The sequence below is a fragment of the Cherax quadricarinatus genome, chromosome 91, assembly GCF_038502225.1.
Source record: "Cherax quadricarinatus isolate ZL_2023a chromosome 91, ASM3850222v1, whole genome shotgun sequence".
Taxonomy (NCBI): Eukaryota; Metazoa; Arthropoda; class Malacostraca; order Decapoda; family Parastacidae; genus Cherax; species Cherax quadricarinatus.
The window spans coordinates 13,337,200-13,364,658 of NC_091382.1; the positions used below are offsets into that span (position 1 = coordinate 13,337,200).

General features: G+C 39.2%; 2 protein-coding genes across 4 annotated transcripts in view; one reads left to right on the forward strand and one right to left on the reverse strand.

Moving 5' to 3' along the window:
- LOC138850954 (tyrosine-protein phosphatase Lar-like) overlaps positions 1-27,459 on the forward strand; it is a 654,087-nt gene that overhangs the window by 378,157 nt on the left and 248,471 nt on the right. The window lies entirely within an intron of this gene.
- The window catches only part of LOC128705099 (phosphatidylinositol phosphatase PTPRQ-like), a 301,321-nt gene that overhangs the window by 17,611 nt on the left and 256,251 nt on the right, over positions 1-27,459 (reverse strand). For both annotated transcript variants that reach the window (XR_011394592.1, XM_070104397.1), the window contains exon 5: positions 19,682-19,734. Coding sequence is in view for 1 of the 2 variants with exons in the window: in XM_070104397.1 (XP_069960498.1) it covers positions 19,700-19,734 (35 nt within the window). In the remaining variant the exon portion in view is untranslated. The remainder of the gene's footprint in view (positions 1-19,681; positions 19,735-27,459) is intronic.

Genomic DNA, 27,459 nt, shown 5'->3' on the forward strand with positions numbered 1-27,459 from the left:
ACTTGCAAGACCAAGTGTTTAGGGACTTCAGTTTCATCACAGTGAGGTTCTTGCCTCCTAATACCACTCCTCTCCTCCAGCCCTTGGACCAGCAGCTGATTTCTAACTTCAAAAAACTCTACAAATAAGCAGTGTTTCAACAGTGCTTTGAGGTGACCTCGGACACTCAGTTGACCCTAAGAGAGTTCTGGAGGAATCAATTCACTATCCTCCACTGCATAAGCCTTATAGGTAAGGCTTGGGAGGGAGTGACTTCCAGGACTTTGAACTCTGCTTTGAGAAAACTGTGGCCAGATTGTACCCAAGAGAGGGATTCTAAAGGCTTTGAGGCTGACCCTGACCCTGCCAACCCTATGGACTCTATTATGGCACTGGGGAAGTCCCTGGGGTTGGAGGTGAGTGGAAAGGATGTGGAAGGGTTGGTGGAGTGCCACAGGGAAGAGATAACCACTGAAGAGCTGCGAGAGCTTCATTTTGAATAGCAATAGACTGCAGCTGAGAAACTTGCTTCAGAGGAGGAGGAGGAAGAGGGAGTGAAAGAGGTGCTTTCTTCAGAGATTAAAGAGGTGTGCAGTGTGGACTAGGGTGCAAGCTTTCGTAGAGAAATACCGCCCTGACAAAGCTGAAACTAGCCATATCTGCAACATGTTTAATGACAAAACCCAGTCCCAGTTCAGGGACAGGGTTTTGTCATTAAAGGCTTTCAAAAGGGATGAACAAAAGGCACCTGTATGAAGGGGATCTAACTTAGAAAGAGTTGTAGAAGCCACAGAATAGACTTGGTCACAATAATCCAGCTTGAGAAAGACTAGGGTGGAATGCAAACAGAGGAGAGTTTGGCAATCTGCTCACAATGAACGATGCACAAGAATTTTAAGGAGACTCAGCCAACCATGGCAAGCTGCCTTCAAAGAGGAAATATGAGATTTCCATGTCAACCGGCGATCGAAGAGAAGGCCAAGAATATGTGAGCCATGTAAATACAGTGGACCCCTCGTTATCAGATGTAATCTGTTCTAGAAGATCGGCAGATAACTGAAATGGCCAGTAACAGAATTAATATTTCCCATAAGAATTAATGGAAATAAAATTAATCCATTCAAAACAAAAATATTCACAAAAAATAATTTTTTTAACAAGTATGTATTACATACCTTCATTGAAGGCTAATGCTGGCTTCTGGAAGATTGGGAGGAAGAAAGAGGGAGGAGTTAGTGTTTGGAAGGGGAACCCCCTTCCCTAAAGACTTTAGGTAGTAAAGCCTTCTCTGGGGTTACTTAGATTCTCTGCCTTTTATTGCCACTAGGCCCAACTTTAGAGTCACTGGAGCCCTGTCTCACAAAATAACTGTCCAGAGTGCTCTGTTTCTGGCATGTTTAATGACAAAACCCTGTCTCAGTTCAGGGACAGGGTTTGACACATAGCCCTTAGGGTCCCTTCCAGTCCTTCTCTCCCCTCACCTCTGATCCTCTCTCCACCTAGCTGTTTAGAGCCTCAGCACTATTTTCTGCCCTGCAGAACTCTTTGTGATAAGGAAGGAAGGTCTAAGAAAGAGTGCATGTTTAGCACAGGCTGGTTCCACAACTTTAAGTTGCATAATAACTTACATATTATTAAGTTTTCTGGTGAAAGTACTTCAGCTGATCATACAGCAGCAGATAATTTCCATGCTGAATTGCAGGAAATTATTTTTGAAGGTAACTATGAGCTGCATCAAGTGTTTAATTCTAATGAGACAAGTGTTTTTTGGAAGAAAATGCCAACAAGAACTAATATCAGTCACCAAGAGAAAAGTGCACTGGGCTTCAAGACAGCAAAGGATTTCTTCATCTTGCTTCTTTGCAGTAATGCATCAGGTAATTTCAGGTGTAAGCCATCGGTTATTTACCACTCTAAGGATCATTGTGCTTTGAAAGGTGTAAATGAAAACACCTTACCAGTAATTTGGAGGTCAATCCAATCAGCATGGATGACAGAGGAAATATTTATTGTCTGGTTTAAGCATCACTTTATTCCTGAAGTCAAGTTTTACCTGCTCAGCAAGAAGCTTGCATTCATGGCTTTCTTCATTCTTGATGATTCCCATATTCATCCACAGGCTTTGCGGGATGTGACCCACACATGTAAAAGTTGTATTTTTACCTCCAAATACATCTTTAATACAGCTACTGGATCAGAGAGTTATTAAGTCATTCATGTATAACTACACATAAAATGTTATGAAAAGCTAATTGCATCAATGGACTCTGACTCCAACCTGGCATTACCAAATTTCTGGAATAAATTTAACATTGCAGATGCCATCAGATTTTTATGATATGGGATGTAGTACTATCGGTCTGTAGTTCTTTGTAATTCTTTGTGGAGTGGGGCTATGTCTGTTGTTTTTAGTGTGTATCGGATGACCCCTGCATCTATGCTCCATCTACATAAAATGCTGAAGGTATGCAGTAGGAACTTCTTGTAATTCTAGATGAACATGGAGTTCCATGAGTCTGGGCCTGAGACAGAGTGCATCGGCATGTCATTAATTGACTCTTCAAAGTCTTGTGGAGTTAGAATAATATCTGAGATTTTTGAAATGACCAAATTTTGAGTTTTGTTCATAAAGAATTCATTTGGATTGTCGACCCTTAGTCTGAACAGCGGCTGCCTTCCACGGCAGGTGAAATTGATGACCTAGAAAATGTACAGGAGAACATTCATGGCATGCATAATGGAGATAAAACACCTCAATTACTGGGAGCCCTTGAAGTTCCTGAACCTGTACTCCCTGGAATGCAGGTGGGAGAGATACATGATTATATACACCTGGAAAATCCTAGAGGGATTAGTACCAAACTTGCACACGAGAATCACTCTCTACAAAAGCAAAAGACTGGGCAGACTATGCATCATCTCCCACAGTGAAAAGCAGGGCTGTCACTAGCACATTAAGAGCAAACACAATAAGTGTCAGGGGCCCAAGACTGTTCAACTGCCTCACATCATACATAAGGAGGATTACCAATAGACCCCTGGCTGTCTTCAAAAAGGCACTGGACAAGCACCTAAAATCTGGACCTGACCAGCTGGCTGTTGCTCATACGTTGGATTGTGTGCAGCCAGCAGTAACAGTCTGGTTGATCAGGATCTGATCCACTATGATACTTTGTCACAGACTGGGCTCCAGGGGTGTTGACCCCCAGAACTCTCTCCAGGTAAACATTTAGTCACATTGGGACTTTAGTATCTCACTCATTTCTTGGCTATCATCTCTGTATGTCCTATCCCACCTAAGCAGGGGCCCAATACTGGAAAATGTTTTTTGCTTAGATTTGGCATAAGATAAGAAGTATTTTGGGTTTTTTCAATTTCCTTTATGGCTTTTAGTTCTTCCTGTGATTCTTGTCTCCTATAAGATTCCTTCAGCTTAAGTTTGGTATTTGAAATTTCATTGACTAGTGCCTCCAGTAGTATTTTAGACATATTTGCCCCACTCAGCAGCTCTGTGACTCTTCACCTTCATCTGTATAGAGAATGTCTCTCTCTTTCTAGTTAACATCTCTTTCTTTTTCTTAATAGAATGTGTCTTGAGCATATCTCAAGAACCACAGAATTCATTTTTTCAAGGCAAATGTTCAGATCCATGATGTTTTGGATATCTTCAAAGCTTGTTTCATTTAAGATGTGGTTTACTTCCTCCCATTGTATGTTTTTGTTATTGAAATTGAATTTCGTGAAGAGACCTTCCTGGCTGCTCACATTTTGCTGATTCTGGGGCCCTATGCATACATGTTTATATGTCTATTATGTTGTGATCCTGGTGTATTGTCTTTGATACAGTTATATTATATATCAGATCATCGTTGTTAGTGAAGATGAGGTCCAGTATATTTTATAGTCTTGCATGTCCTAATATTTGCTGGTTTAAGGTGAATTTGGTGCAGAGATTTAATAGTTTGTGTGTGTGTGTGAATTTTCATCTGAGCTGCCTCCTGGGATGATCTCTGCTAAAACATTGCTTGCTATACTCCTCCATTTTATGAGTCTCAGGTTGAAATCTCTCAGTAGTAAGATGTTTGGGGCAGGAGTTGGATTTTCCAGACAGTGGTCAGTTTTCACAAGGTGCTCCTGGAATTGCTGGAAAGTTGCATCTGGAGGCTTGTATACCACCACAATGACAAGGTTTTGGTTTTCAGTCTATGCTACCAAAACTTCAACTATATCATTTGAGATGTTTAGTAGTTCTGTGCAAATGAGCAACTCTGTGACACACAAACTGTTATGAGTATGTTCATGCCCAACATTTTTTTATACTAGGATATGCTCCTTTACTTCATTATATATATATATATATATATATATATATATATATATATATATATATATATATATATATATATATATATATATATATATATATATATATATATATATGGCTTCAGGAAGAAATCCAAATATTCTTCCTTGAAGCCTTTTTATCCACTTCTCCGAGGCTATGGGTCCCACAATTTACACCAGAGGTGGACCCCAAAATATATATATATATATATGTATATATATATATATATATATATATATATATATATATATATATATATATATATATATATATATATATATATATATATCTATATATATATATATATATATATATATATATATATATATATATATATATATATATATATATATATATATATGTGTATATATATATATATATATATATATATATATATATATATATATATATATATATATATATATATATATATATATATATATATATATATATATATATATGCAAAACAACCACTCTGAAAGAATAGAGAAATTCCAAGCGCTTTCGTGACTACTCACATTATCAAGGAACTATGAAAGTGAAGCACCCAAGGAAGCTATATAAGGGGTCGGCCAGCACCTCACTATCAGATCCCACAACTGTTAAACACGTGACGCGCGGCGAGCCAACTTGGATAGGTCCTTTGCAAAACTCACCCCCAAGCTATTTATTTGTCCAGTGTATTATTAAATTCTACCCAAATTCTATTAATTATAAATGGATCTAATTTATATAAACCAAAGGAAATATTCATATTATTGTCAAAACTGCTTTTTATGAAACAAGATTCAATTATATTCCTGTCGACCATGGACTTGCTTGATACTACTTTCTCAACTTTTTGAAAATCAATTGGATGGTTAAAATCTCTTACATGAATAAATAGAGCATTGGAATCTTGTCCAGTTCTAATGCTATATTTATGTTGTTTTAATCTTAGTTCGAGATTTTTACCAGTTTGACCGTAATAAACTTTATCGCAAATTTTACAAGGAATCTTATAGGCACATCCATCAGCATTTTGGGGGGAATTCTTAATCAAAAGTTTTTTTACTGTATCAAGATTTTTGAATACAACTTTAATATTAAAAGTCTTAAGAAGAGAAGGCATATCAACCAAGTTTTCATGGTAAGGGAGAACCAACATATTTTTAGTTGAATAAGGCTGGTTGCCCTTTTTTGGATTATAAAAAGCGTTCCTAGCAACTTTAAAAGATTTATTAATTACATTTCTTGGGTATTTTAAATCATTACCTATTTCATAAATTTTGGATATTTCCTCATCTATGAACTCAGGACTACAAATTCGTAAAGCTCTCAAAAACATTGATGAGAAAACAGACAGTTTGACTCTATCTTGATGCGAGGAATAATAGTGGACATCAATGTTTTTGAGAGCTTTACGAATTTGTAGTCCTGAGTTCATAGATGAGGAAATATCCAAAATTTATGAAATAGGTAATGATTTAAAATACCCAAGAAATGTAATTAATAAATCTTTTAAAGTTGCTAGGAACACTTTTTATAATCCAAAAAAGGGCAACCAGCCTTATTCAACTAAAAATATGTTGGTTCTCCCTTACCATGAAAACTTGGTTGATATGCCTTCTCTTCTTAAGACTTTTAATATTAAAGTTGTATTCAAAAATCTTGATACAGTAAAAAAACTTTTGATTAAGAATTCCCCCCAAAATGCTGATGGATGTGTCTATAAGATTCCTTGTAAAATTTGCGATAAAGTTTATTACGGTCAAACTGGTAAAAATCTCGAACTAAGATTAAAACAACATAAATATAGCATTAGAACTGGACAAGATTCCAATGCTCTATTTATTCATGTAAGAGATTTTAACCATCCAATTGATTTTCAAAAAGTTGAGAAAGTAGTATCAAGCAAGTCCATGGTCGACAGGAATATAATTGAATCTTGTTTCATAAAAAGCAGTTTTGACAATAATATGAATATTTCCTTTGGTTTATATAAATTAGATCCATTTATAATTAATAGAATTTGGGTAGAATTTAATAATACACTGGACAAATAAATAGCTTGGGGGTGAGTTTTGCAAAGGACCTATCCAAGTTGGCTCGCCGCGCGTCACGTGTTTAACAGTTGTGGGATCTGATAGTGAGGTGCTGGCCGACCCCTTATATAGCTTCCTTGGATGCTTCACTTTCATAGTTCCTTGATAATGTGAGTAGTCACGAAAGCGCTTGGAATTTCTCTATTCTTTCAGAGTGGTTGTTTTGCATATTTTGAAATCACCTGTTTACTGTGATCTTATTGCATATATATATATATATATATATATATATATATATATATATATATACATATATATATATATAGTTATATATATATATATATATATATATATATATATATATATATATATATATATATATATATTAATTTATATCTATCTATATAAATAATTAAATATATATATATATATATATATATATATATATTTATATCCATCTATATATATATATATATATATATATATATATATATATATATATATATATATATATATATATATATATATATATATATATATATATATATATATATATATATATATATATATATATATATATATATGTATATACATATATATATATATGTATATACATATATATATATATATATATATATATATATATATATATATATATATATATATATATATATATATATATATATATATATATATACATATATATATATATATATATATATATATATATATATATATATATATATATATATATATATATATATATATATATATATATATATATATATATATATATATATATATATATATATATATATATATATATATATATATATATATATATATATATATATATATATATATATATATATATATATATATAAATAAGTTAGCATATGAGAAGTTTTTACAAAGTAGAAGTGATGTAAGGAGGGAAGAGTATATGGAGAAAAAGAGAGAGGTTAAGAGAGTGGTGAAGCAATGTAAAAAGAGAGCAAATGAGAGAGTGGGTGAGAGGTTATCAACAAATTTTGTTGAAAATAAGAAAAAGTTTTGGAGTGAGATTAACAAGTTAAGAAAGCCTAGAGAACAAATGGATTTGTCAGTTAAAAATAGGAGAGGAGAGTTATTAAATGGAGAGTTAGAGGTATTGGGAAGATGGAGGGAATATTTTGAGGAATTGTTAAATGTTGATGAAGATAGGGAAGCTGTGATTTCGTGTATAGGGCAAGGAGGAACAACATCTTGTAGGAGTGATGAAGAGCCAGTTGTGAGTGTGGGGGAAGTTCGTGAGGCAGTAGGTAAAATGAACGGGGGTAAGGCAGCCGGGATTGATGGGATAAAGATAGAAATGTTAAAAGCAGGTGGGGATATAGTTTTGGAGTGGTTGGTGCAATTATTTAATAAATGTATGGAAGAGGGTAAGGTACCTAGGGATTGGCAGAGAGCATGCATAGTTCCTTTGTATAAAGGCAAAGGGGATAAAAGAGAGCGCAAAAATTATAGGGGGATAAGTCTGTTGAGTATACCTGGCAAAGTGTATGGTAGAGTTATTATTGAAAGAATTAAGAGTAAGACGGAGAATATGGTAGCAGATGAACAAGGAGGCTTTAGGAAAGGTAGGGGGTGTGTGGACCAGGTGTTTACAGTGAAACATATAAGTGAACAGTATTTAGATAAGGCTAAAGAGGTCTTTGTGGCATTTATGGATTTGGAAAAGGCATATGACAGGGTGGATAGGGGGTCAATATGGCAGATGTTGCAGGTGCATGGTGTAGGAGGTAGGTTACTGAAAGCAGTGAAGCAGTGAGGCTCAAGTTAGAGTATGTAGGAAAGAGGGAAATTATTTCCCAGTAAAAGTAGGCCTTAGACAAGGATGTGTGATGTCACAGTGGTTGTTTAATATATTTATAGATTGGGTTGTAAGAGAAGTTAAATGCGAGGGTCTTGGCAAGAGGCTTGGAGTTAAAAGATAAAGAATCACACATAAAGTGGGAGTTGTCACAGTTGCTCTTTGCTGATGACACTGTGCTCTTGGGAGATTCTGAAGAGAAGTTGCAGAGATTGGTGGATGAATTTGGTAGGGTGTGCAAAAGAAGAAAATTGAAAGTGAATACAGGAAAGAGTAAGGTTATGAGGATAACAAAAAGATTAGGTGATGAAAGATTGGATATCAGATTGGAGGGAGAGAGTATCGAGGAGGTGAATGTATTCAGATATTTGGGAGTGGACGTGTCAGCAGATGGGTGTATGAAAGATGAGGTGAATCATAGAATTGATGAGGGGAAAAGGGTGAGTGGTGCACTTAGGAGTCTCTGGAGACAAAGAACTTTGTCCTTGGAGGCAAAGAGGGGAATGTATGAGAGTATAGTTTTACCAACGCTCTTATATGGGTGTGAAGCATGGGTGATGAATGTTGCAGCGAGGAGAAGGCTGGAGGCAGTGGAGATGTCATGTCTGAGAGCAATGTGTGGTGTGAATATAATGCAGAGAATTCGTAGTTTTGAATTTAGGAGGAGGTGCGGGATTACTAAAACTGTTGTCCAGAGTTCTGAGGAAGGGTTGTTGAGGTGGTTCGGACATGTGGAGAGAATGGAGCAAAACAGAATAACTTCAAGAGTGTATCAGTCTGTAGTGGAAGGAAGGTGGGGTAGGGGTCGGCCTAGGAAAGGTTGGAGGGAGGGGGTAAAGGAGGTTTTGTGTGCGAGGGGCTTGGACTTCCAGCAGGCATGCGTGAGCGTGTTTGGTAGGAGTGAATGGAGACAAATGGTTTTTAATACTTGACGTGCTGTTGGAGTGTGAGCAAAGTAACGTTTATGAAGGGGTTCAGGGAAACTGGCAGGCCGGACTTGAGTCCTGGAGATGGGAAGTAGAGTGCCTGCACTCTGAAGGAGGGGTGTTAATGTTGCAGTTTAAAAACTGTAGTGTAAAGCACCCTTCTGGCAAGACAGTGATGGAGTGAATGATGGTGAAAGTTTTTCTTTTTCGGGCCACCCTGCCTTGGTGGGAATCGGCCAGTGTGATAATAAAAATAATATAATAATATATATATATACATATATATATATATATATATATATATATATATATATATATATATATATATATATATATATATATATATATATATATATATATATATATATATATATATATATATATATATATATATATTAATGCTAATATTGTTAATGATAATATTGTGGTATATTGTTTGTTAGGAGTTCATAATAGTAAGTGTTATTTTCATGTAGTGGGAAACTACTAGTCTGAGTGCTGGTTACTAGTTCAGGTACTGTCGTCTCGCTGAAAGTCATGTGACAAACCAGACGTCCGCTTACCACGCATTAGTCTGGATCTGGAGAGAGTTCCTCGAGTTAATGCCCTCAGCTCGGTCTGTGACCTGGCCTCATGGTGGATCAGGGCCCGATCAACCAGGTTGTTAATGCTGGCCACATGCAATCCAACGTACAAGCCATAGCCAGGCTGGTCAAGTACCAACTTTAGGTGCTTGTCCAGTGCCTGCTTGAAGACAGCCAGATGTCTATTGGTAATCCCCGTTTTGTATGATGGGAGGCAGTTGAACAGTCTTTGGCCCATGACACTTATTGTGATGTCTCTTAACATGCTAGTGACACCCCTGCTTTTCACTAGGGGATGTTGTATCGTGTGCTGAGTCTTTTGCTTTCATAGAGAGTGATTTTCATGAGCAAGTTTGGTACTAGTCCCTCTAGGATTTTCCAGGTGTATGTAACCGTGCATCTTTCCCGCCTACATTCCAGGGAGTACAGGTTCAGGAACTTCAAGTGCTCCCAGCAATTGAGGTGTTTTATCTCCGATATGTGCGCCATGAAGGTTCTCTGTACATTTTCTAGGTCAGCTATTTCACCTGTCTTGAAAGGCAGCTGCTGCCCAGACTAAGGGTCGACAATCCAAATGAATGGTTTATGAACAAAACCCAAAATTTGGTCCTCCGAAAAATCTCGGATATTATTCTAACTCCACAAGACTTTGAAGAGGCAATTAATGACATGCCTATACACTCTGCTCCAGGTCCAGACTCGTAGAACTCCATGTTCATCAATAATTACAAAAAGCCCCTACTGCGTGCCTTCAGCATTTTATGGAGAGGGAGCATGGACACAGGGGTCATCCTACACACACTAAAAACAACAGACATAGCCCCACTCCACAAAGAATTACAAAGAACTACAGACCAATAACACTACATCCCATATCATAAAAATCTGATGACATCTGCAATGTTAAATTTATTCCAGAAACTTTGTACTGCCAGGTTGGAGTCAGAGTCCATTGATGCAATTAGCTTTGTCATAACTTTTTGTGTTTAGTTACACTTGAATGGCTTAATGACTCTCTGATCCAGTAGCTGTATTAAAGATGTTGCATTTGGAGGTAAAAATACAACTTTTACATGTGTGGGTCACATCCCACAAAGCTTGTAGATGAATATTGGAATTATCAAGAATGAAGAAATCCGTGAATGGAAGCTTCTTGCTATGCAGGTAAAACTTGACTTCAGGAATAAAGTGATGCCTAAACCAGTCAATAAATATTTCCTCTGTCGTCCATGCTGAAAGGTTTGACCTCCAAATTACTGGTAAGGTGTTTTCATCTACACTTTTCAAAGCACGATGATTCTTAGAGTGGTAAATAACCAAAGGCTTTCACCTGAAATCACCTGATGCATTACTGCAGAGGAGCAAGATGAAGCAATCCTTTGCTGTCTTGAAGCCAAGTGCACTTTTCTCTTCGTGACTGATATAAGTTCTTGTTTGCATTTTCTTCCAGAAAACACTTGTCTCATCAGCAATAAACACTTGATGTGGCTCATAGTCACCGTCAAAAATAATTTCCCGCAATTCAGCATGGAAATTACCTGCTGCTGTATGATCAGCTGAAGTACTTTCACCAGAAAACTTGATAATATGTAATTTATTATGCAACTTAAAGTTGTGGAACCAACCTGTGTTAAACATACACTCTTTCTTAGACCTTCCTTCTTTATCACACAGAGTGCTGCATTGTAGAAAATAGTGCTGAGGCTCTAAACAGCTAGGTGGAGAGGGGATCAGAGGTGAGGGGAGAGAAGGAATTGAAGGGACCCTAAGGGCTATGTGTCAAAGTTCATACAGTGAAGTACTTGCTGGAAAGCAGTTGAACAGTCTTGGGCCCCTGACACTTATTGTGTTGTCTCTTAATGCACTAGTGACACCCCTTCTTTTCATTGGGTGGATGTTGCATCATGTCTCGAGTCTTTTGCTTTTGTAGAGAGTGATTTTCGTGTGCAAGTTTTGTTCTAGTCTCTCTAGGATTTTCCAGGCGTGTATAATCATGTATCTCTCCCGCCTGCATTCCAGGGAGTACAGGTGTGCAGTGAAGGTTCACTGTACATTTTTTAGGTTAGTAATTTCACCTGCCTGGAAAGGTGCTGTTAGTGTGCAGCAATATTCCAGCCTAGATAAAACAAGAGATGTGAAGAGTGTCATCATGGGCTTGGCATCCCTAGTTTTGAAGGTTCTCATTCCCCATCCAGTCATTTTCCTAGCAGATGTGATTGATACAATGTTATGGTCCTTGAAGGTGAGATCCTCTGACATGATCACTCCCAGGACTTTGACGTTAGTTTTTCACTTTATTTTGTGGCTGGAATTTGTGTTATACTCTAATGAACTTTTAATTTCTTAATGTTTACTATATTGGAGTAATTGAAATTTCTCATCATTGAACTTCATATTGTTTTCTGCAGTGCACTAAAAGATTTGATTGATGTCTACCTGGAGCCTTGCAGTGTCTGCAATGGAAGACACTGCCAGCAGATTCGGGTGTCATCTGCAAAGGAAGACATGGTACTGTGGCTGACATCCTTATCTATGTCAGATATGAGGATGAGAAACAAGATGGGAGTGAGTACTGTGCCTTGTGGAACAGAGCTTTTCACTGTCACCGCCTCTGACTTTACTCTCTTGACTACTACTCTTTGTGTTCTGTTTGTGAGGAAATTATAGATCCATCTATGAACTTTTCCTGTTATTCCTTTAGCATGCATTTTGTGCACTATTACGCCATGGTCACACTTGTCGAAGGCTTTTGCAAAGTCTGTGTATATTGCATCTGCATTCATTTTGTCTTCTAGTGCATCTAGGACCTTGTCATAGTGATCCAGTAGCTGGGACAGACAGGAGCTACCTGCTCTAAACTCATGTTGCCCTGGGTTGTGTAACTGATGGGTATCTAGATGGGTGGCGATCTTGCTTCTTATGACCCTTTCAAAGATTTTAATGATATGGGATGTTAGTGCTATCGGTCTGTAGTTCTTTGCTATTGTTTTACTGTCCTCTTTGTGGAGTGGGGCTGTGTCAGTAGGTTCTCAGCACTCATTCAGAGTAGGTTAACACAGAGACACACAGGTGACCCAGGTGACAAATTTTCAGAGAATTGGGTGGTTTGCGAGTGGAAGGATACGGCCTGTCAAAGTAATTTTCAAGGAAGAATCAGTTCGAACCAGGATTCTGCAAGAGAAAGCAAGACTGAGGGACAAACAGGGGTACCAGAGAGTATACCTCGACCGCGACAGAACACAAGACGAAAGGACTACACTGAAAGAGAGGGTACAGAGACGCAAGGAGGAACGAGAGGCAATGACGAAGATGAGCAGGACCCAGACACAGGAGGAAGGGCAAACACACCAAACAGAATCTCCCACCAAAAGACTCCAACCACGACATTCCCAACGCAACTGAGCAACCTATACTACAACCCACTCACTGTTCCCTCTGCCACCAACCTCCATATCACAAACCTCACCCCAACAGCTGTCCCTTATGGGCATTTTGACCCCACCCCCATCATCACAAACCCCACCTACACCACAGCCCAATATAGGCCCCCACCAAGGCTCTCGCTCCCCCAACCCCAATATTCTTGTATGACCACAATGATAGAAAAGAAACTGAAAGTTTGGTACACAAACGCGGATGGAATAACGAATAAACATGAGGAGTGGAACGAAAGAATCAGTGAAAAATCCCCAGACATCATAGCAGTCACAGAAACAAAACTCGCTGAGACAATAACAGACACAATCTTCCCAATGGGATATCAGATCCTGAGGAAAGATAGAAGGAGTAGAGGGTGAGGAGGGGTTGCACTGTTCATAAAACACCGATGGGGATTTGAGGAAATGGAAGGCATGGACATGATTGGAGAAAGAGACTACATTGTAGGTACAATTCAGTCCGGAGAACATAAAGTAGTCATTGGAGTGATGTATAACCCACCACAGAACTGCAGAAGGCCAAGAGAGGAGTACGAAGAAAACAACAGGGTGATGGTGAACACACTGGCTGAGGTGGCAAGAAGAGCTCACTCGAGCAGAGCAAAGTTACTGGTAATGGGCGATTTCAACCACAGGGAGATCGACTGGGAAAACCTGCAGCCACATGGGGGTCCCGAAACATGGAGAGCCAAGATGATGGATGTGGTACTTGAAAACCTCATGCATCAACATGTCAGGGACACAACCAGAGAGAGAGGGGAGGATGAGCCAGCAAGACTGGATCTTGTGTTCACCCTGAGCAGTTCAGACATTGAGGACATCACTTACGAGAGGCCCCTTGGAGCTAGCGATCATGTGGTTCTGAGTTTTGATTATATAGTAGAGTTACAAGTGGAGAAGGTAAGAGGAACTGAAGGGGTCAGGCCAAACTATAAAAGGGGGGACTACACAGGTATGAGAAACTTCCTGCAGGAGGTTCAGTGGGACTGAGAAATGGTAGGAAAATCAGTAAACGAGATGATGGAATATGTGGCAACGAAGTGCAAGGAGGCAGAGGAAAGTTTTGTTCCCAAGGGAAACAGAAATAATAGGAAGACCAAAACGAGTCCTTGGTTTACCCGAAGGTGTAGGGAGGAAAAAACTAAGTGCAACAGAGAATGGAAAAGGTACAGGAGGCATAGGACCCAGGAAAACAAGGAGATTAGTAGAAGAGCCAGAAACGAGTATGCACAGATAAGGAGGGAGGCCCAGCGACAATATGAAAACGACATAGCATCGAAAGTCAAATCTGACCCGAAACTGCTGTATAGCCACATTAGGAGGAAGACAACAGTCAAGGACCAGGTGATAAGGCTGAGGAAAGAAGGTGGAGAACTCACAAGAAACGATCAAGAGGTATGTGAGGAGCTCAACATGAGATTTAAGGAAGTATTTACAGTAGAGACAGGAAGGACTCTGGGGGGACAGACCAGATGGGGACACCAGCAAGGAATACACCAACAAGTGTTGGACGACATACATACAGATGAGGAGGAGGTGAAGAAACTGCTAAGGGACATCGATACCTCAAAGGCAATGGGACCGGACAACATCTCCCCGTGGGTCCTTAGAGAGGGAGCAGATATGTTGTGCGTGCCACTTACCACAATCTTCAACACGTCCCTGGAAACTGGGCAACTACCTGAGGTATGGAAGACGGCAAATGTAGTTCCCATTTTTAAAAAAGGAGACAGAAAAGAGGCACTAAACTATAGACCTGTGTCATTGACGTGTATAGTATGCAAAATTATGGAGAAGATTATCAGGAGGAGAGTGGTGGAGCACCTGGAACGGAACAAGAGTATAAATGCCAACCAGCACGGATTCATGGAAGGCAAATCCTGTGTCACAAACCTTCTGGAGTTTTATGATAAAATAACAGAAGTAAGACACGAGAGAGAGGGTTGGGTTGATTGCATCTTCTTGGACTGCAAGAAGGCCTTTGACACAGTTCCTCACAAGAGATTAGTGCAGAAGCTAGAGCATCAGGCGCATATAACAGGAAGGGCACTGCAATGGATCAGAGAATACCTGACAGGGAGACAACAACGAGTCATGGTACGTAAGTGGGCACCTGTGATGAGCGGGGTCCCACAGGGGTCGGTCCTAGGACCAGTGCTATTTTTGGTATATGTGAACGACATGATGGAAGGGTTAGACTCAGAAGTGTCCCTGTTTGCAGATGATGTGAAGTTAATGAGGAGAATTAAATCTGATGAGGACCAGGCAGGACTTCAAAGAGACCTGGACAGACTGGACACCTGGTCCAGCAAATGGTTTCTCGAATTTAATCCTGCCAAATGCAAAGTCATGAAGATAGGGGAAGGACACAGAAGACCACAGACCGAGTATAGGCTAGGTGGCCAAAGACTGCAAACCTCACTCAAGGAGAAAGATCTTGGGGTGAGTATAACACCGAGCATGTCTCCGGAAGCACACATCAACCAGATAACTGCTGCAGCATATGGGCGCCTGGCAAACCTGAGAACAGCATTCCGATACCTTACTAAGGAATCGTTCAAGACACTGTACACCATGTATGTCAGGCCCATACTGGAGTATGCAGCACCTGTTTGGAACCCGCACTTGATAAAGCACGTCAAGAAACTAGAGAAAGTACAAAGGTTTGCGACAAGGTTAGTTCCAGAGCTAAGGGGAATGTCCTATGAAGAAAGATTAAGGGAAATCGGCCTGACAACACTGGAGGACAGGAGGGTCAGGGAAGACATGATAACAACATATAAAATACTGCGTGGAATAGACAAGGTGGACAAAGACAGGATGTTCCAGGGAGGGGACACAGAAACAAGAGGCCACAATTGGAAGTTGAAGACACAAATGAGTCAGAGAGATATTAGGAAGTATTTCTTCAGTCATAGAGTTGTAAGGCAGTGGAATAGCCTAGAAAATGACGTAGTGGAGGCAGGAACCATACACAGTTTTAAGACGAGGTTAGATAAAGCTCATGGAGCGGGGAGAGAGAGGGCCCAGTAGCAACCGGTGAAGAGGCGGGGCCAGGAGCTAAGACTCGACCCCTGCAACCACAAATAGGTGAGTACAGAGCAGAGTATGTTCACAACACTGAGTAAGTTCACAGCACTCACTCAGAGTAGGTTCATACACTCTCTTCTGAGCAGATTCAGGTGCTCAGTATTTAATACAATTCCCCATTCTCGAATACTCCTTAGTCTCAGACAAAGTTTGGATCCCATTGATGTGCAATATTTAGACCGCTGTAATCAGTAATTGTATTAAACTGGAACCTGTTTATGCTTTAAGAAAGCTATTCTAATGCTCCCTGGTATGGTTGGTAACATCCTCTACTTATCTTTGACTCAGTGAGAGCTTGTTATTAGTTAAGATTTCGGTCTATTTGTACTTTAACGAAGACTTCTGGCTTTAACAATTGTTGTGCATTATGTTAATTTATATATAGTCTCGACTAGTATCTAATACGAATCTGTCTTTATTGAGATGATAGTTTCATTTTATACATTTCGGAACTTCCTGGTAAATATATTTTTGTATAAGATTCATATCATTAAGTATAAGCATTGTACAGAAACGTTTACGAATAAGTCGTATGTTCACTGTTTTCTGCATTAAGTATACCTTTATGTATTACACTGCAAGAGAGCGAACTTTGTATCCTATACTAAGTTTTATATGAATTCTTTTGTAATAAAGAACACATTTCATTTAGTCAGATCAGTCTCCTAATGGTAATCCCCATAGTAAAATGACATTTGTCTAAGGACAACTAGACCAGAGCTTGATTCGACATCTCATTACAGAGAGGTGCCAAAACAGGCTTATAGACATGGCCTTTGACAACACAGACCAACCCTCCTTTGTTGCCTGTTTAGTCTGTCACTTCAGAATAGGTTATAACCTGCATTCCATATTTCATTGTCATAATGATCCTTTATGTGAGTCTCTATGAATGCTGCACACATTGCATTTGATTCTGTCAGCAGTCCCTTGTTGTAAGGAATTTTCTTGTTTTTTGGCGGCTTTAGGTTTTATATGTTTGCAAAGACAAATGTCGTTATATTGGTGGAATTTAGTTTTTTTTTATTTTCTGGCTCTAATATCTGTTGTTCTGGAGTAGAGGCCAATGTCTATGCCTCTGCTCGAGAAGTGTTTTCAGTTGGTGTAGGATTATTGTCATTTCTTGTCAGTCTTTTTTCCCTCCTGGTCCTAAAAAAACCTATGTCCCTGGAGAGGTTGTGGCTCCCCTCTTTTGTTTCCCATAGTCTGGCTTGTCTGTGTCATCTAGTCCCCTTTAGATGTGCCTGGCAGTATGCATTGCAGCATTTTCTTTAATGGATTGATGAGTGACACATTTCTGGGTGAAGTAAGTTACAGGAGGGAAGTTGCACTCTCCTGTTGTCATGTGGTTGTGACATTTTTTGTGATGGTTAAATGTGCATGTCCCTCCTGTTTTACCAGATATACCATGCCTGCAGATACCCAATACATATATTGTAATTCTGTTTTCTAGGATTTTTTGTAGCTACATTTGCTGGTTGCACATTTATTTTTCCTGTTTCCTCCCTTTTACCCCTGTATGGATATCAGTGCTTCCACCAGGTTTTGCTGGTAGTGTGTCGACACTATTCCCTGAGGCATCACCCCTTTTGGTCCCTCTCGAGCTGTATCTCTATTTTGAACTTCTGTGGTCTGACTAACATTGTCTTCACTGTCCTCCAGGATATCACAAGCAACCACATAAGCACTGTCCTCCAGGACTACACTAGCACCCTCAGCACTGTTCTCCAGGACAACACTAGCACCCTCTGTACTGTCCTCCAGGACAGCACTAGCACCATCAGGAGCACTGCCCAAGACAGCCCCTTCCCTACCACCCATCATATTTTCTCAGCTGTCATACCATGCTGACATGTCTTTCATGTAGGATCTTTTATTGGTGTTCTTGTCTTTTAATATTGATGTAATTTTCTCATGCAAGTGTATCTCATTTGGGCAGACCCAAAAATATCTCTCTGAGTTTATGTCAAGTGTGGTCACTGGTTTAAAATCCCTGCATATACCATGAGACCATTGACCACAGAGATTGCAAGCAATCCAGGTATGTTCTTGTCCCTTACCCTTTCTACAGACTACATAGATCTTCATGGTGGTGGTCATCTTGCAATACTTGACAACTCTCCTAACTGGCTAGTCTATAATTTCTAGAAGTATTTAATTTTTTTAACAGATCTTCCAGTTTGACTTTATTTCCAACAAAAAACATTTGAATCCACCTGAATCCAGAAGAATCAGGTTTGTGGATCACTGTATATTTTTACCAATAATCACCTTAACAGTAGTTCTCTGAATCTGTGTTGTATCTTTTTGTTGTAGTTACTGTTTGGGTGTTTGACGTGGGCACATTAAGCCCCGTCAGTTAATGAAACCATTCAGAGAATACTTTGTTATCAACGAGGTCATTTGAATCTGATCATTGGATGAAATCCGGTCAATCCGGACAATCACAGTGAATCTGGATTAGTGGATCACTGGTATTGATCAACATTGGCAATCATCATCTGTATGTTGGTAGTGATCAACCTCGGCCATCTTGTTCTGCATGTTGATAGTGACCAGTCTTTACCAGCATATTTATTTATTTAATATTTCAAAAGTAAAACCAAAGAATATTAAAAGTGTTTGAATGAACTACAACATCTTAGCTTCATCTTAGCATAGTTATCTATTCCCTTATTACAATCTACTAAAGAAGCTAACTTTCACTGGAGGCTAAAATAAACTAAACAATCTGACTTTATCCATTGTAGGAAGCAGGAAGGTCTTCATGAATTTACAACTGCTAAAGATCATTCTAAAACTGCACTAGACATTGACAAGATCAGTAAACTGCTGCAGTGTTGACAGGTCAGGCTAAATGCAACACAACACTCATAGTTCACATTGTTGACAGGTCAGGCTAAATGCAACACAACACTCATAGTTCACATTGTTGACAGGTCAGGCTAAATGCAACACAACACTCATAGTTCACATTGTTGACAGGTCAGGATAAATGCAACACAACACTCATAGTTCACATTGTTGGCAGGTCAGGATAAATGCAACACAACACACATAGTTCACATTGTTGGCAGGTCAGGATAAATGCAACACAACACACATAGTTCACATTGTTGACAGGTCAGGCTAAATGCAACACAACACTCATAGTTCACATTGTTGACAGGTCAGGCTAAATGCAACACAACACTCATAGTTCACATTGTTGGCAGGTCAGGATAAATACAGTACAACACACATAATTCACAGTGTTGGTGGGTTAGGATAAATGCAACACAATGCACATAGTTCACAGTGTTGGCAGGTCAGGATAAATACAGTACAACACACATAATTCACAGTGTTGGCAGGTCAGGATAAATACAGTACAACACACATAATTCACAGTGTTGGTGGGTTAGGATAAATGCAACACAATGCATATAGTTCTTCATACATTACCATCATTATGTTGCTATCTTATACATCTTGAATATTCTTGTTTTTGTACATCTCTGAAGTAGAAAGATAAAATATATATTAAAGAAAAGTTGACATTTTAAATAATCACTACATTAGTAAAGTAAAATACTGGAAATTAATAATAGGTATTTACAAAAAAAATATATATTTTGCATAGACATAAGCAAGTATACGAAAGCATTATGAAATTCAAACTTGAAGAAACAGGTAATCCTCATAGTGTAATTCACCCTGACCAGTTTGATCTGAATATGTTGGTAGCAACCAGTCAGGGTCACCTTGATGTAATATGTTGGTAGTAACCAGTCAGGACCACCTTGATATAATATGTTGGTAGCAACCAGTCAGGGCCACCTTGATATAATACATTGGTAGCAACCAGTCAGGGCCACCTTGATATAATATGTTGGTAGTAACCAGTCAGGACCACCTTGATATAATATGTTGGTAGTAACCAGTCAGGACCACCTTGATATAATATGTTGGTAGCAATCAGTCAGGGCCACCTTGATATAATATGTTGGTAGTAACCAGTCAGGACCACCTTGATATAATATGTTGGTAGCAACCAGTCAGAGCCACCTTGATATAATATGTTGGTAGTAACCAGTCAGGACCACCTTGATATAATATGTTGGTAGCAACCAGTCAGGACCACCTTGATATAATATGTTGGTAGCAATCAGTCAGGGCCACCTTGATGTAATATGTTGGTAGCAACCAGCCAGGGCCACCTTGATATAATATGTTGGTAGCAACCAGTCAGGAACACCTTGATATAATATGTTGGTAGCAACCAGTCAGGATCACCTTGATATAATATGTTGGTAGCAACCAGTCAGGAACACCTTGATATAATATGTTGGTAGCAACCAGTCAGGATCACCTTGATATAATATGTTGGTAGCAACCAGCCAGGACCACCTTGATGTAATATGTTGGTAGCAACCAGTCAGGAACACCTTGATATAATATGTTGGTAGCAACCAGTCAGGATCACCTTGATATAATATGTTGGTAGCAACCAGCCAGGACCACCTTGATGTAATATGTTGGTAGCAACCAGTCAGGAACACCTTGATATAATATGTTGGTAGCAACCAGTCAGGATCACCTTGATATAATATGTTGGTAGCAACCAGCCAGGACCACCTTGATGTAATATGTTGGTAGCAACCAGTCAGGACCACCTTGATATAATATGTTGGTAGCAACCAGTCAGGAACACCTTGATATAATATGTTGGTAGCAACCAGTCAGGACCACCTTGATATAATATGTTGGTAGCAACCAGTCAGGACAACCTTGATATAATATGTTGGTAGCAATCAGTCAGGGCCACCTTGATATAATATGTTGACAGCAACCAGACAGGGCCATCTTGATATAATATTGGTAGCAACCAGTCAGGGCCACCTTGATATAATACAGTGGACCCTCAGTTAATGCCTTTAATTCATTCCAGAGACCGAGGCTTTAACCGATTTAGCCTTTAACAAAATTAATTATGCCCTAAGAAATAATGGAAATCCAATTAATCTGTTCTAGATACCCAAAAGTATTAAACAAAATAATTTTCTTTACATGAAATATACATTTCCATACACAAAAAAACAATGATACATGCACAGTAAACATTACTGAAATGGCACTTACCTTTATTGTGGAATTGTTCATGATTGATGAGATTGTAGAAAGGCAGAGGATACAGGTGTTCTATTGTTTTTGAAGGGGAAGCCCCTTCCATAAAGACTTCAGGTAACAAGTCCTTTTCTGGGGTTACCTCCCTTCTTTGTTTTTAATGCCTCTATGACCAGCTTGAGAGTCACTGAACCCCAGAGGCCCAAAATATCTGTCCATAAAGCTCTGTTTCTCGTGTCTCTTTAAGATTTCCATAAAATGGGCGACAAGAGTGTCATTGTACAAGTTGCCAATACGGCTTGCAACAGCTGTGTCAGGATAATATTCATCCATAAATACTTGCAACTTTCTGAACATTGTGCACATTTCCTTAATTTTTGACAAAGGCAACTTCCTCCATCTCTCTTCCACCTTTTCTAAAGGAAATCCCTGTGCTTTGGCCCATTGCTGTTGCGCCTGAAACTCTTGCAGCTCTGTAGTGGTTAGCTCTTCATCGTCGTCCTCCACCAGTGCTTCCACATCCTCGCTACTTATCTCAAACCAAATGAACTTCCCCAATGCCAAAATAGATTCCACAACTGGCATTATGCTCCTTAGGGTCAGCCCCAAACCCTTCAAAATCCCTCTCTTGTACACATTGTGGCCACAATTTTCTCCAAGCAGAGATCAAAGTCCTGCAAGTCACTCCCTCCCAAGCCTACCCAACTGAGGATACTTAAGTGATCTTTCCAGAACTCTCATAGGGTCAATTCTGTGTCTGAGGTCACTTCAAAGCACTTTTGAAACAATGCTTTGGTATACAGTTTTTTGAAATTTGAAATGACCTGCTGGTCCATGGGCTGGAGGAGAAGAGTGGTATTAGGAGGAAAAACTTCACTTTTATGAAGCTCAACTCCCCCACAATTTGTTCTTGCAAGTCGTGAGGATGAGCAGGAGCATTGTCTATTACCAGGAGGCACTTGAGTTCCAATTTATTTTCCAGGAGGTACTGCTTCACAGTGGGGCCAAACATGTCATAGAACCAGTCAGTAAACATGTCTCTAGTGACCCATGCCTTAGTGTTTGTTCTCCACATGACACACAATTTAGTCTTGAAGATATTGTTTTCCTTGAACACTTTAGGAGTTTCAGAGTGATACACGAGTAAAGGCTTCACTTTGCAATCTCCACTAGTATTACTACACAACATTAGAGTTAGCCTGTCTTTCATAGGCTTGTGTCCTGGGAGTGCCTTTTCCTCCTGAGTAATGTAGGTCCTGTTTGGCATTTTCTTCCAAAACAGGCCTGTTTTATCACAATTAAATGCTTGTTGGGTTTTTAATTTTTCAGTGTCTATGTACTCCTTAAAGTCCTGCACATATTTTTCAGCCGCTTTTTTGTCAGAACTGGCAGCCTCACCATGCCTTATCACACTGTGTATGCCACTACAATTCTTAAATTTCTCATACCAGCCTTTGCTGGACTTAAATTCATCAACAGCAGCAGAATTTGAAGGCATTTTCTTAATGAGACCATCATGCAACTGCCTTGCTTTTTCACATATTATTGACTGAGAAATACTATCTCCTGATAATTGTTTTCATTTATCCACACCAACAACAGTCTCTCCACATTTTTGAGTATTTGCAATCTCTGTTTTGTAATCACACTTGTGGAGAAATTTTCTCCAGGAGGGGGGTATCAACCCCCTTCAGCCCTTTTCAGCCCCTTTCAGCCCTGAGGGGCCCAGCCCTCTCAGAAGAGGCAAATATCTTGTTTACTGCTACAGCGAGTAATTGACCCCAGATGTAGTATGAGTATGCGACGTGGTCAAGCGACCGCTGCTCCTTGCAGTCCTGTGTTGCAAAGTGTAGCTTAATAAAAGACAGTTCATCTCTTACCTTAGCAAGACAATTAAGGAAAATCCTGCTCCCACTTTATTACCATAGTAAAGATAGTGGACATTGTTGTCTATGCTTAAGACAGCAAGATTTAAACATTCTGCTTTGCTTCATCGAGGAAGTGGCAAGGAAGCAAAAGTTCTAGGTCAGCTTTTCCTTTGTGCTAGGGGAGTAACAGCGTGGGGTGCTGTGGCGTCTTCAGATTACTTTTGACTCTACTGAGAGTGACACTGACGCCAGGATAACCAACAAAGAACGATCTGTGTGTTAGTGTGAACAAAGTGTCTCATAAAACACAATAAACACTTAAGAGAAGTGTGATCAGCTTCTTTAGTGATAAGATTGTGAACAATAAAGACAAATCTTGTGGAACATAGTGTACCAGTGTGCGTTTTCCTAGACTATGGAAGACGTGGACATCCAAGGACACTTCAGCTTCTATCAAGTCACCGATATCTGTCGAAGGTGTGAAGAACACCATAGCTCACGCTACAAGAGCAAGGTAGGTTACGAATTTCTTGTAGTACGAGGGACTGCGCAGTTCTTGAGTCGCAAGGAGTTTGTAATCAACCTATAGTCGGCAGTGAGGTGCGGACTTTTGAGTCCAAACAAGTATGTAATTTTCAGCCATCAGTGAATGAAATATGCTGACATAACACCCCCTAAGGGTAACTTATAATCTTACAAATTATAAATCTTTACAGCCCGTTGAGAGATGACTTAGACAGCTTCTCAAGACCTCGTCTGTAGGGACAGCTGTGCAGGCGATGAGCTGTCTTTCTAAGTTAAGTACAAACTCTTTAAGTTTAACTGGTAATCCCATTTCTCAACAACACTTGTACCTTTTTTGCAACAACAGCTACCTTGATTACCTTTTTGTTGCACAAGATAGTAGAGATGGTTGAGTGGGGTTTGTTGTATAATTTTTCCAACTCCAAGATATGCACTCCACTCTCGTACTTTTCTCCTATCTCCTTTTTTAATTCAATAGTTCACCTCACCCTTTTTACCACAAGGTTGGTATTGCAACCCCAGAATGGGTCGCAATGTATATAATGTATATTACCTGTTCATATAATTTTAAATTGCTTATATTTGCGATATTAGCTAAATTGTAAATATATTGCTTTATATTATTATTTGACTTAGTTATATTATTAGGTAGGATGTAACATTTATATATTATTCAGTGATCATAGTTCAAGTGTTAAGTTGCTGACAGCATTGTCTAACTACTCTGTTTATCGCTTCGCTCTTTTTGCTGTCGGCTTCTGTGTTGCTGGGCAGCAGCAGTCCATGGAGAGTCATGTGATCAGGGTGGGGTGATCACACCTCACCTGGAGAAGAGTCTGTCTGGCCTGCGCTGGCTCTTGTCTGTTTGACGTGCCTTCCAACAAGACGTCCCTCTCTAGCTCTCCCTTGTTGGCCCTTCTTGGAAGATAATCTCTGTCACTTTCTTGTTGTTGGTTTTGTGTAACTTTGTTCACAGAGCATGGCCTAGACTTAATGATTTTTGACATTGTACTGAGGTTGTGTGTCAAAGACACTCTGAGAAACTCAGGTCCTGAGCTGTAGCTTCTGACCTAATTTGTTCTGGTATCTGTGCACAGTCATAGTCGGGGATTTTCTAATGCTGAACTTAGATTCAGTAGTATGGGAGTTCTGTGACTTTTGTGGAGGATCTGCAGATGGTCCCTACTTAGTGTCGTTATATTATCTCCTTGTTCATGATTCTGTGTTGCTGTTGCTTGTTATAATGCTGTTCAGCTTATCAGTCATTTTATTGTTCAAGCAAGCTGCTTTACTATTTGCCAAGTACATTAGTTATGACACTGTCAAGGAAACTATTCTAGAGACATATAACTTGTTACCTGTAAGTTATCACCGTGCATTTCGTACATTACACCGACAACAAGATCAAACTTGTGTAGAGTTTGCTTGTGAGAAAAAAGTTGCATTTGAGAGGTGATGCAGAGCCGCGAAGTGCAATAATTTTGACAGTCTGATTCAGTTGTTACTTCACGAAGAGTCTACCAACTATATGTCTGCTGATATACAAGAATATCTGATTGATCATACTGCCTCTGATATTCTGGAAACTGCAGCATTAGCACACAATTACGAGATTTCTCACAAACTTGAAGGTACTAAAACACAGAGAAACAAGGTACCTAAAAAGTGTCCTAGAAGTTGGCAACCTAAATCAGCTGATCAGTGCCAGCCTGATGTACCTGCTACTGTAACTTCTCGTACCTTTACCAGGAAAACTCACGATCCTGAATCTGTCTCTCTGGCTAGACAGAAATCTGATACGGAAAAGAAGAAAGTTAAATGAACCTATTGAAACAGAAAAGGACATGCTAGAGATTATTGCTATAAGTTAGAAAGAGATACAAGAAGCGGTCGTGTCCTCTTCCATGCAACAAAGGCACCAAAATCCTAGTAATACCTCTGATCCCACTGTTTTAGATAATATTACTCAGAATAGATGACTAGCATCAGAAAGTGTATCTGACAAAAACATTCGTTCAGTGATGAGTCCTTACTTATCGAGAGGTAAAGTAGGACTTGATGAATCACATTTAACTGAGATAATTACTTTCAGAGACACTGGCAGTTATCTCACGGTATTGAGAGAAGATGTACTGTCCATAACTGATGATACCTATTCCAAGATAGATGTATTGTTAGAAGCCTATAGTGGGGCTGTTATAAAAGTACCTCTACACAAAGTTTACATTGAAACAAGCTATTATACTGGTTATATTTCAGTGGGTATATCCAGTTGTGAATTTCCCATCAGGTCGCTGGACTTGTTGATAGGGAACAATATCCTTCATGCTGATATATGTAAGGAACCACTTGTGATTGACAATAACACTGATGATAATTATGCCATCGAAGCTTGTAGAGAGAAGCCTATTTTATTTCCTCTCAGTGCAATTATTAGAGCTATGTCAAAGATAAAACAACCATCCTTGTCTCCTGTTGAGTTAGTGGATGACAATGATTTGGGCTTGAATATGTTGTTTAGTGATGCTCTGCACCCAGGATCATTAACATTGACCCCCCCCCATCACCAACTTAGTCAGAACACAACTGACTTGAAATTTCTAACTCATGAAGATTTAATCAAGGATCAGTTTGTTGATCAGTCACTGGAACGACTGAGAGGTATAGCAGTTACTGAGAGTGAAGCAAATGATCTCAATAATTGTTACTGTTATGGTAACGGTGTACTGATGGAGAAAAATATATGTAAGTTGTCAGCTGATAGAGTTTCCACCACAGTCAAGCATCTCGTAGTGTTACCAGTTACATTTCGTGAACAAGCCATTGATTTTGCTCACAATAGTCCCATTGGAGGACATTTGGGTGTCAAGAAAACACTAGGTAAACTGGCAACACATTTTACTTGGCCAAAAATGAAGGAAACAGTAGCTGATCATGTGCGATGTTGCCACATCTGTCAAGTGACAGGCAAGACAGCACACACCCCTCCACCTGCACCTCTCATTCCTATCACCATGGATGGTGAACCATTCTCACATCTTATTATTGATTGTGTTGGTCCTTTGCCTAGAACCAAACTGGGAACTAATACTTATTTACTATTATGGACACTGCAACACACTATCCCAAAGCTATTCCTACGAGAAAAATTAATGCACGTGCTGTTGTGAGTGCTGATGAAATTTTTCTCCCAGGTTGTATTGCCTTGAGAGATACAATCAGATTAGGGATCTAACTTCACTTCCAAGATCTTTCAAGAAGCATTATCCCACCTAGGAATAAAGTCAGTACTTTCAACCAGTTATCATTCACAGTCACAAGGTGCTCTAGAGAGATTTCATCAGACATTGAAGTCCATGATGAGAGCTTATTGTGAACATTTTTCTAGAGACTGGGATGTAGGTATACCTTTTCTTCTGTTCGCTATGAGAAAAATTTAGCAAGAAAGTCTCGGGTTTAGTCCGTTTGAGTTAATATTTGGACACCAAGTGCGTGGGCCTCTAGCAGTGTTAAAAGACATGTGGACAGAAAAATCAAATCCATCGTTGAGCACACCAAATTCATTAATGCAGCAACATTTGACAGCTGCTAGAAAGGTAGCTTCGAAAAACCTAGTTACAGCCAAAGCTAGAATGAAGCAACATTATGACAACTGTGCTATCTCTCACTCTTTTAAAGCAGGAGATAAGGTTATGGCTCAGAAATTAGTACCAGGTCATGCTC